General features: G+C 30.7%; 1 protein-coding gene across 1 annotated transcript in view; it reads right to left on the reverse strand.

Moving 5' to 3' along the window:
* LOC139524933 (uncharacterized) overlaps positions 1-12,135 on the reverse strand; it is a 44,878-nt gene that overhangs the window by 30,346 nt on the left and 2,397 nt on the right. Inside the window, exons 3-14 of the mRNA XM_071320108.1 lie at positions 11,944-12,102; positions 11,379-11,562; positions 10,800-11,005; positions 10,159-10,419; positions 8,662-8,778; positions 6,492-6,599; positions 5,063-5,171; positions 3,696-3,913; positions 3,219-3,302; positions 1,435-1,782; positions 706-791; positions 174-237 (exon numbers count right to left, since the gene is read on the reverse strand). Coding sequence (XP_071176209.1) covers positions 174-237; positions 706-791; positions 1,435-1,782; positions 3,219-3,302; positions 3,696-3,913; positions 5,063-5,171; positions 6,492-6,599; positions 8,662-8,778; positions 10,159-10,419; positions 10,800-11,005; positions 11,379-11,562; positions 11,944-12,102 — 1,944 coding nt within the window. The remainder of the gene's footprint in view (positions 1-173; positions 238-705; positions 792-1,434; positions 1,783-3,218; positions 3,303-3,695; positions 3,914-5,062; positions 5,172-6,491; positions 6,600-8,661; positions 8,779-10,158; positions 10,420-10,799; positions 11,006-11,378; positions 11,563-11,943; positions 12,103-12,135) is intronic.

A 12,135-nucleotide genomic window follows, 5' to 3' on the forward strand; every position in this document is an offset into this window, starting at 1 on the left:
TTTAAAAAACACTAACTTTGATCAAAGAGAAGCTTCATATTTCCTTAAAAATAGAACGTGATTATACCATCCAACTTATTTTTACAGAGTTATCTCTATGATGTAATGTACCACCTTGAGTTCATCCTTAAAATACTCCCTCTCCTATATATATAAGATATTTATTCACATACTTCCATATTCTGTTGTTTGTTACGATACATTGTGTACGTTCCTCCTTGTTGATGTTCGTAGTGCCTAAATCGACATAAAAAGTCAAATCAATTAATCCTTTCAAAAAAACTGTTCATAAGCTAAAAAGTGTTGTACGTCTCTTTTGTATATAAACATTGCTAAATTGTCATAAATCTGAACAAAATTACGTTCAAAACGAAAATCGGTATTTATATTTTTTTTCAAATTTTGAAAATTAATGTGTATTTAGTTCCTTTTGGGATTTTAGCTTTTAAACACTCTCCGTCATCATAAATTATTTGCCATCACAACTGTTATGGAATGAGTGCAGCCTATTAGAACGCATTTGCACGTATGCTGTACAAAATGATAACCCCGGAATAACCAAATTAGGCATTAATTTTTCACATTTCTGATGGTGGACGTTTTGATATGCCTTTTGTCGACGTAAGGCCTCTTTTGTATATAAAGTTGAAAATCTGTTATCGTTAAAGAAGTTTTCTTTGAATAGGTTGTTAGTTCAATACTTACAAACCATCAAAAGTTGTCATATGGGGATCGGTGTAAGCAGAACAAACTTTTGAATGCCATTCTGTGTGATGTTGAACGACCTGGACCTAAAATTAATATGACAAAACAAAACAAAGCTTAAGCAAGTTTGAAAAATATTTAATGGTCTCTTTTCGTCTGCATTTTATTATATGTGAATTTCAATTTCAATATATTCAATGACTTCAATCTAAATGCGAAACATTTTATTTAAATCCTTTTTAAGGTTTTAGCGCTTCAGAATAATGTGGTATCCAACACTTCGAATCGACATAATTTGAATCACGCAATTTACAGGAGTAATGTTAATGGTTAAGAACCAGTTTGTCGCATAATCCTCTTGTTCAACAAGAAGCTTGATAGTTATAGTTGACAAATTTGAAATTAAATAATCAAAACGTTTATCTGGTCCGTCAAGGGTTAACTTCCTTTGGTAGTCTATGCTCGCGTAAGTTACATAGTATAACTATAAAATCAAATCGTTTTAAATTAGCAATATTCCACCATAGAATTATAACAAATTACAATTGCACATTTATTTCATCCTGTTAAAGAGTAAAATTATTCGTTAGTTATTTTGTAGAGATTTATAAATTCACCAGTAAATTGGATAGAAGATATCATAACATATTTTAAAACAAGTGGTTACTATCCTGTTCCTTTAAAACATTACCTGGTTGTTGTTGTTGTTATAGTATAGGATGTACATACCTTTATGTCTGGCACGTCCACTGCGGTCAAATTTGTGTTCGAAATAGTTGCTCGTAGCTTAATTAGAAACGTATCCAATTGAACTCCGTATTGTCGATTTGGTCTGTGCTTTAAAGGTATTGACTTCGACATATTCCAGTTTGTATTTGCTGTTTCAAAATCACATCCGTCCATTGTTTGAGAGATAATTACAATGTCACCATCACAATTATCTATATTATGCACGCCCAATGCTACAGTATCGACAATGGTGAGATGAATAATGCAATTATTGCATAAAAAGGGAGCTGTTAACCAGTATCTTAACTGTGCTGTACCACCCTTTTCAATTCCAACATGACTTTCAGTCTAAAACAAGACAGGAAAAAATAAAATCACAAAAATACTGAACTCCGAGGAAAATTCAAAACGGAAAGTCTCTAATCATATAGTCCCTAATCATGAAAACAACCTTAAAATGAACACATGCCCTAATACAATAAGTAGTAGGCTATCCGGCTTTGATTTCAATTTAATACTGATAAATATGTTACGTTTTTGAATAAAAGATACAATGCTTGTTTCTGGAGCTGCACTGACGTTTATAAATGTCAAATACACACATAACATTCAGTGAACAATGCGAAAACTTACATCAGCACAAACAGAACGAATGATATAAAACTCATTTATTGTGAAAGAATGATTCTCTTATGATTGCTGACTGTTACTAGCATAAATCTCTTGTACAAAGAGATGTTTATAGTGCCACACTGCACGGAGGGTGATACAAAAACGTGATACGGTATTCTGCGTTCAATTGATTGGCTTATCTAGCATAATGATACGATATCATAACATTTCAATTGCATGCCTATTCATTATATCGCTGATTACATTCATAGGTTTAAGACAACGTAAGTTTCTTCCATGGTTATGAACACATATTTTTCTTCAGTAATATACATAGCACTCCCACATTTTACCTAAAATCTTCTTTTTATAAAAATCAAAGTCATCAAATGTATGATGTTAGAGTTTGACACTGGAACAAGACTTATGGCGTCATACTTTTAGGTACAAAAGATTTAATCAACTATTCAATTCTTTTATTCAACACAATGAGAATAATTAATGACCATGCCATAAATAAGTTGCACATGTTGTGAAATTTTAATTGAATTGAAATACCCGTTTTTTCTAGTTTTTGTTAAGTTTAATAACTCGTTTCCATTTCACGCCATACTCAATTCTCACTTAATAAAACTCTCTATAAATAAAAAAGTAAATTATGGATACGATAAACATATATTGTGTAGAGTTTCACATATCTACACACTTTCTGATTAATTGATTGCAGTACTTTCCCTCTGATTATCTGCGAGATACTTAAATGTAAATCAATGAAATATGAACCAGAGGTCAACTAAAGAAATATCCCATTCTTGCCTCAGATATATTATAACATAGTATATTGTTATAATATATTTTAACATAACCGGATTTGTTTTATCATAAGCAACACGACGGGTGTCACATGTGGTGCAGGATCTGCTTACACATCTGGAGCACCTGAGATCACCCCTAGTTTTTGGTGGGGTTCGTGTTGCTTATTCTTAAGTTTTCTATGTTATGTCATTTGTTTTATTGTTTATCTGTTTGTCTTCTTTTAGTTTTAGACAGGCGTTATCAGTTTTTTTCGATTTATGAGATTGACTGTCCCTCTGGCATCTTTCGTCCCTCACTTATATAGGTATACGAGTATGAGTTGTATAGCAATTTGTACTTTATTCTTAATTCAATACCTGTATTCCAACGTAAAACTCCTTGCTATTGAAAGTAGTCAATACTTCATTCAGTTCGTATTGTCCTTCGATAATACAATATACCTAAAAGATAAAGTGCACATATTGAACATTTTACAATAATGTCCTACGAAATAGCGCAAAATAATTAAGTTCAAAATCGTTATTTTCCTCCGAATTTTAATCATACTCTTCAGATATTACTTGTTATATTTTAAATAGATATTTTATATACCGGGTATCACAAGATAGTCGTCAATTACTGACATTTTCGGAGAATTAGATATAACATTCGTTATATAACACAAGGGTATATGTTGCTCAGTTTAAGGTATTTTTTTTTTTGTAGTGTTGCAGGACGGTTGTTTTGTTCAATATTATTCTATTGCCATGGTGATTTCTGACTCTTCTGACATTTCAATTTTTTAATATTGCTTTAACGCCATCTTAACATGTAACATGTACATTTGTACTTACAATTGTTCCTAAGTGTGCTACAAGATAACCTGGCAAACGCATTAACTGTAGATTATCAAACGTGTTTTGAAATTTAAGACTTTTATTTCCCCACATCCACGTTATGTTGTAATATGTATAATTCATTCTGCTCGTATCCAAATGACATTCTAGTTCGTAAGTTTCTTTAACAGAAATAGATGATACATGGACTCTAATATCAGGAACAGGAATTGTATCTTAAAAATATAAAAAAAAAAATTAGATGAAAATAATTGCAGGCAAGAAATGTGGAATGAACTATAGTTGTGGATTCTTATAAATTCTATATAACTTTTGGACTACTTTAAATCTCGATCTATTTTTCAAATTAATTCTAACATACTTTTGATTTTTCAACCCTGTATGCTAACATTGCCCATGCGATATTTTAAAATAGTTTGTATATACATTGAACGACAAATATATGTGACGTATAAAATGTTCTGACGTCAGACACGCAAATCAATGAATATGTTTGTAGATAGATGTTTTTGTGTTCTGTTGAATTGTTCCTTTTAAAATTGTTACACGATGATGACTGCTGTACCAATGTTTTGACTATTTTATGTATTGTCTGTTTAGTTCACGCATCATTATGAATATAACGGAATTGGATGAGACTGTCATCAAAGTGAGAGTTTTAGCGCTTTAAAACCACGTTAAATTCCCAATTTTCTACATATGAAAATGCCTGTACCAAGTTAGGAATATGACAGTTCTTGTCCATTCGTTTTTGATGTGTTTTGTCATTTGATTTTGCCATGTGATTATGAACTTTCCGATTATATTTTCCTCTGAGCTCGGTATTTTTGTGATTTAACTTTTTGTGCATCTTCGAAAATTTCGAAGTACATACGTTCTCATTGATATAAGTTGTAATATCTACTTTCGTGAAAGTCAGTATGATACATACTACTGAGTATATATCATATAAGGAATAGAAATAGTAGTTGTTAATTTGTTACTGAAATACTTTGTAAGGTAAGCAAGATATACACCCCTCTTCCGCGCTAAATCCAAAATAAAAAACCTAAAAATAAAACTTTAATGTAAAAATTGCTGTCATATATTGAGAAGCGGCAACTTTGAATTGTCGAAGAAAAAATGATACAGAAATAAGTTACCCTTAGAGGAACACACAAACGAACGAATTGGTAAATGATAACAAGGAACCCTCTTATCTCATAGCGCGAGTAAAGTGACACATCGCATTATTGCCATTAGCGAATTGCGTTTCCAATAAGACTACGAAAGTTTCATAAACACACATACAAGTAAGCTGTAGATGAAGATAATAGCTTGTTTTTTTTAAAGATAGACATGTACGCGAATATGTATAAACTTACGATTCATGCTCCACTCTGACGTTGAAAATGATGAATTGCAAATGTACATTTCATCAAAAGGACTGTTGGATATATCAGTGAAACAAACACCATTAATAAGACACTCGCCCTTTAAGAAACATACTAAATTTGTATTTGTAAACGACGTTGCAAACATATTATTGCATAATTATATCTAAAATCACTGTTTCTAACTATCTACACAATAGAATCAAAAGTGTATACTGCAGTTCGAAAGTCATAATTCAATTGTTAAAAAACAAATCCTGGTTGCAAACTATTACCAGGGAAAACACATCAATTTTAAATGGAAAATAACACAAAAACAAAAACACTGTTGTGTTACAAAAACATGCTTCAACACACATAGAAACGGACTTTCTTTTTGATTAAAATTGACATATTCCTGACTTGGTACTGGACATGTCGAAGAAAAAATAATGAGTTGAAACTAGTTCAGTACCTTATAAACACACAACAAATTGTGATACACAATATGCGTCTTTTACAACAATAAAATCATTATTAAATTTCCTGTTAATGAGACGTTGGTACCCGTGTTTACTAATTACCCAACATGAACAATACCCACCAAATGGTAATATAAAAATGAAGATGTGGTCGGATTGCCAATAAGACAACTCTTCACAGACCTAGGTTTTTTTTAAGGTTACGATTGATACTTTTTTTCAATTGTTCTATAATGACAAATATATATATATATATAAGGAAAACGGATATCGTTGATGAATTTAACTTTTTGAATATATTTTTAACAACAGCATTGCACAGTAAACAATAGAAAAGGAAAATAAGACTTTCGTGAAGTTTTAAGATTCAATTGTCTATTTCAGCTTTCTATATGTAGTCAGTTAGACTTATTGGATAAAATGGTGAGAATAATATTACCGTAAGGTTGTGCAGTATGGGGTGTAAGGAATACTACATTAATTGAAAGGTACATCTGTTAATTTGTATTTTTTTAAATGAAAACATAAAGACTTTTTTGTAAGTTTTTTCGGGGGCTTTAAAGGAATTCTTTAGACTTGGACATTGATAACGTGCAAATTACATTCTTGTAAAGAGATGAAACAAAAAGAGAGGCGAAAGATACAAAAGAGGCATTCGAGGTGCTGTCATAATTCGAAACTTAACAAACAATCCCATTGTCAAAAAAGGAAAGTCTAACAGACGAGTATTAGTAAAATAGACCCGCAGCACATAAAAATTAAGACCTAGCAACACGAACCCCTATCAAAACTGAGAGTAATACCAGGTGCTCTGTTGTGGTAAACAGATCCTACTCCACATGTGACAACCGTGTCATAAGTCTAATTCGGTAGGTAACATTCGGGGGAAAGATTATTATAAAAACATTCTATTATATAAATTTAGAGAAAACAACTTTTGGAGTATGTGTATTACTTACCACTAGTGTCCAGTTTGTTGATGAGACCTCAGGATTACATGAAAGACATTGTAGTGTTGCATCTTTATCTTTATGATGGTAGAAAGTTCCATTTATCATGCAGTTGTGCTAATTCAAATATTAATAGCATTGTCTGAAGTTTTATTTTAGTATACAATTTATAATACGCATTATTTGTGTTGATTATCGTGTTCTATAAAACATTTTCATATATATTAGTGATATGCTTTTAAACAAAATCAATATACGCGTCATAAAAAACATCAAGAAAATAAAAGTTCCAAAGAATCATGACAAATCCTATTTGACCCAGATCTCTGTTATTGTAAATTAAAAAAAATTTACTTCCTAATTTAGTTTCATCAAACCATCTACCGAGAACCAACGTATTACTAGTGAAGAGAACTATATTTCTCACACTGAATAAGCAATGTGAAAATAGCACAAACCTGAGATAAAAAAGTGTTTCAAATGGACCCTGTAATTTGTCCTTGGTCAGTATTGCTTCTCGGTGTTTATTCGTGCCATAATAGACATCCTCGGCCATTATTGCAGACAATGGACACATAACAGGGCAATTATTTAATCACCATCAATTAATACCAGAATTACGTACTTGGTTAAAATTGTAAACAAGGTGAATTGAATTGATATATTTTGTAAAATGTTTTTATCTTTTCAATTGCAAGTTATATAAGAAATAACAAAGATTCATTATAAGTGTTTTGTGTAGATTTGATAATTACAGCTATTTCAAGTCAGCACTTGACATTTTGCTTGAGAGACTCAATCAGAAAATCTTCATATTTAATCTCATTATGTAAACATTTCGCATTGTGAACGGCAGGGGTTATCAAAAATATAACCGGGTTATCAACACTCCTGAGTGTTTGTTCGTTTGTCCCAATTGTCAAGTATATGTTTAAACAATTAAATCTTGAATAAGTATAGATGATTGTGTGATAATAAGAATCTTATCTATCCTTTCATAGTGTTCCAATTTAACCTAACTACATGTCATTGACCCTGTTCTCGAGCTACACGTCGTGCATATTCTCGTATTTTATAAAGATTTAATATGATAAAAATCATTATTATATTGCAACAACTAAGAAATAATAAGACATCTTTTATAAAAAAGACAACATTTTTGTTCATGCTACATGTTTATGGGACACAATTATCGTCCATCGATTTTTGTCTTAATAGATTCCTTAATGAGCACTATGTATAACTTTGCATACACCTACCAAATTTATTTATTTCAATGTAATGCATGTATTATTCGAGCGTCACTGATGATTCTTATGTAGACGAAACGCGCGTCTGGCGTAAATATAAAATTTAAATCCTGGTATCGATCTATGATGAGTTTATATGCATACAAGAGTAAGTAGGGTTAATGAAGTTACTCGTAAAACATTTGGGGCATGAATCTTTGGGGAAAGCAATGATTTTGTTCAGGTCACAAATTAGTATATATGAAGCTGTCACTGTGTTATAGACACCATTCACATGAAATTGTATATATTTTGAGTTAGAACCGATATATTTTATTTCAGTTTTGATATAACATCCCACAAGTAATACACCACATTATAAACATCTGAATTGAACAGAGCGGATGTGATTTGAAATATGCATTTAATGTCGTCAAGAAAAACACAACGAAATAACTGTTTATATTAATACGATCTCTCTCTATCTTAAATTAGAAAAAGTTAATGAATATAAAAATATTCAGAATTTTAAAGAGAAAAGATTACGAAATATAAAATGATAACTATTTCGACATTCAAATGAAATGACCATAAATAATTTCAATATTTATCTACATAACCCTTTGCTAATTGAACTTAAATTCGGACATACTGTTTGTAGTGTAAACATAGTAAAGCGATACAAAATACCGGTATACTTTTACAATTATCTAGAATAGTATGTGATTTTCGTTTTACAGAAGTGTGACCAGTCAAACTAAATTACCATTATAACATTTAAAATAAGAATACATAACATAGAACTGCAAATAAAAACATTTTAAGGAATTTTATGCTGCGTTTATTTTACAAGGATTCAGCATTATTGAAGTCAAGCCTCACACTTGATCATTTACGTTGATTTTTTTTGTTCATAGCTATATGATATATTTCTACGTTTAATACTTTACCTCAGAATCAAATGTCCACTTCAATGTATTATTTGCTGGATTGCAAATCATGAACTCATTATGTGTGTCTTTCCTTCCTTGTGGAAAACAATCTCCGTTGATGAAACATGTTGCATTCTTCAATAAAAACAAAAGTGACATAATCAAATGATAACAATAACTAAGTACCAATACGATACAAATTGACATATCATGTCGCTATTTAAAAATCTTTCGGGCAATAAAACAATGTACGAAAACCGCATAACCAAAAAAAAAAAACTTTGTCGGATGGCATTTCAACCTCAATTTAGAAGAATGATACCATTTATTTGCAATATTCAACCTAACTTAGTACTTGAAACTAAATGAAGGATAAGTAGAAGATCCAGTTCAAGTTAAAACGAATTATAATGCACAAGCTTTGTTTTTTTAATTTTTAGTTCAATTGATTTAACTTCTTATGATTCGTGATGATTTAGAACTGGGCACATTGGATATAGATGTGTGTGTTTTGTTAAAAACTCTATATCTTTTATTTTTAACATAACAAAACTTTTTGAAAGACAAAAAATTAAAAGGAAACAAACGAACCGCTTGAGGTCAAATTTAATCAAGATTTTCAACTGTTATTATTAATGCAGCATTTTAGTTAAAAAGACTCAGTGGATAAGAATTAGATATAAAGTACCAATATATGTAATATAACAAGTGATTCTTGAACAACTAACTTTAGCCATGCTACCGTAAACAATTTGTTGAAAAGAACAATATCATATATTGAGGTAATTAACTGTCAAAAACAAAACCCAATTTAAACACCACGGTCAGATTTGCTCTAAATAAATACATTCATGTAAACAGAGATATAAACCAACAACTGCATTTTTGTAAAAGTTAACGGACGACGACGACGGACGATGGGCGAGGACGACGGACGACGGGATGAAGTAATATAAAGAAACTTACTTGGCCCATTGGACCGGATGCAATAAAAACAAACTCATGATGATTATAGAATCTAAAGAAAATGCACTCAATAATTGCTTGATTAAAATGCACATTGCTAAAGATATAACTTGTCAGCTCCAACTTGTTTACAATTGGAATACAATCTCTTTTGAATAGAATATTCGCATTTGTTAATAATGACTGAAAACATAAATCACATGATGATATTGGTTTTCAAGTTTGGTCGTTTAAAATTGATTCGGCTATAAGGTGGTACCCAACACCTTGACTAAAATTTATTTGGCTCGTTTAATTTTCTGAAATAAAAAAATAAAAAAAACATAATCCGCTTTCGTAGCATTTTGTTTCCAATACATCAAAATACATCATGTGTCAATATTACTGGAACTTTTACCACTTTTTGTACTTCAAATCATACACAAGAAATTGCTGACATTTAAACTTACGGGAGAAAATGTAATATAAAACTATTTGTGACGAATCGAACTGGTCCATACAGATTTCTCCTTTCCATGTTTCATATATCTACTTTAACAATATACTTACCGCCAACCCGACTACATTAGTTCTTGTTTTGTGGTATATCTCATGGCAGTCACCATTAAAGACTCGTAACTTCAGAGGATGACTATAATTACGGTTGTTATAGCTAAGGGATATTCGATATTCTTCGACATAAAGTCCTGTATGATTTATGGTCACACCAGTGATTTCACCGGTTAAGGAACAGTGCACTTCTGACAACGATTCAACTATCGCATTTACAATATGAGTTGACACATTAAGGTATGTGTGGTCTGACATGGCCTAAAATGCAAATGTAATCATTAATAAATAATTATTATATAAGTAAGAAAATTTAAAAACTTTTGTGAATACAGTCTCTAAAACGTGATTTTTCAATTTACAATAAGAAAAGAATTTAAAAGATTTTCACAATGTAAGAGTCTATTTCAACTGAAACATTAATAATAATAACTGCATATGTATAAGTCAATTCCCCCCTTTCTTTTTGTAAAAAAAATATTGATCAGTTGAACCGAAGATATAAAATTTGTGAACGCTTGTATTCTTGGTTTAATATATTTTCCTTTTTGAATAATGTTATTGATTACGCAGTGCACATGAGCTTCATTATTTGTAAAAAATAATTGTTCGCTTAATTTGTATTCATTTTAATAACTTACTAGGTACTTTTCAATTTTGCATGTTAGTGACCCGGATTGTTCTATTTCATGTCCGTACATTATGAATGAGTTACAGCTAGCTTTAGTTTTATCACACCATGTATGTCCGCCATTTTTTAAACCAACAAGTTCTGTAATCATTGGTGGATTTGCAATACTAACTGAGCAGTCAATTCCAAGAAACTGGGCATTGCAAGTGCAAATCGCTAGACAAAAAAGAATATAGCTCTTAATGTTTGCCATTCGTGAATAAGAAATGAATTGTACATAAGCAAATTTTAATTTGTCGGTCATTTAGTATGAATAATCAGGAATATTCTTGACCGAAATATATAATACAAATAAAACCTAAATATTTGATAAGTAAATCCGTAACAAAATGAGAAAAAAAACCATAAACGGTGTATATGTATATTACTTTTATTTATCTTAATATTTCGTTTTTTTGCAATGAACATTTGAGCTCATAAAATATTTTCAAATGAAACATACATAAGTTTGAATATCGCTAAGTAAATCTAAAATAAAGACTTATATTTGTTATATTTCTGTAATAAGTGTCACAGTAAACATCAATACCGTTCATGCATGTTCCTTGCTTGTTGCAGTCATCAGGACAAAGTTTATCTAGATTCGGGGTTTTTATTGGATTGACAGTTGAAGTGTTATGAGATTCATCTTTATCTTTATTCTTAACCTCCACAACGCATCTTTCTAATACTGCACGAACAGTTTGATCAGCCCACATAGTGCTGTCTGTTAGCTAAAAGTATGAGATCGATATGAATAATAAATGTGTACCAATTCGAGTTAACAGTAATTTGTCGAAAAACCCATTAAGAATGTTCAAATTATGAAAAAAAAAAACAGAATCTTAGAGATTTACAAAGAGCAAGACCATTTTGTTGACAGGGTAACCGTCTCTTGCAATGCATTTATCTTTATGTTTAAGCAGCAAAATTGTTTAATATTGTTGAAATGCATTAGTTATAAATATGAACTAAAACTATAATTCTATCGACCTACTGAACATAACGTAAACGAATGTTAAACCAATTTTTATCCTATATTTCTGAACGGAATAAAAATAAAAAGACAATAATGTCTATCTAAATATCTCTGATAACCGATTTAACAAACTTACAATGATGTCATGCCAGCACATTTCATAGAAGTGGTCCCAATCTATACCTTGTAAGCCATCTCTACATTCTTGAAATGCATCTGTTTGTTTAATCTTTTTCTCACAAAACGATTTAGCCTCAATTTGACTGTATTTTACTTGTGTTCCAGGAGACGTTATCTACGATATTTCAATTGCAAATTTCAGTCAGGT

Source organism: Mytilus edulis, chromosome 5 (genome assembly GCF_963676685.1).
Source record: "Mytilus edulis chromosome 5, xbMytEdul2.2, whole genome shotgun sequence".
Classification (NCBI taxonomy): domain Eukaryota; kingdom Metazoa; phylum Mollusca; class Bivalvia; order Mytilida; family Mytilidae; genus Mytilus; species Mytilus edulis.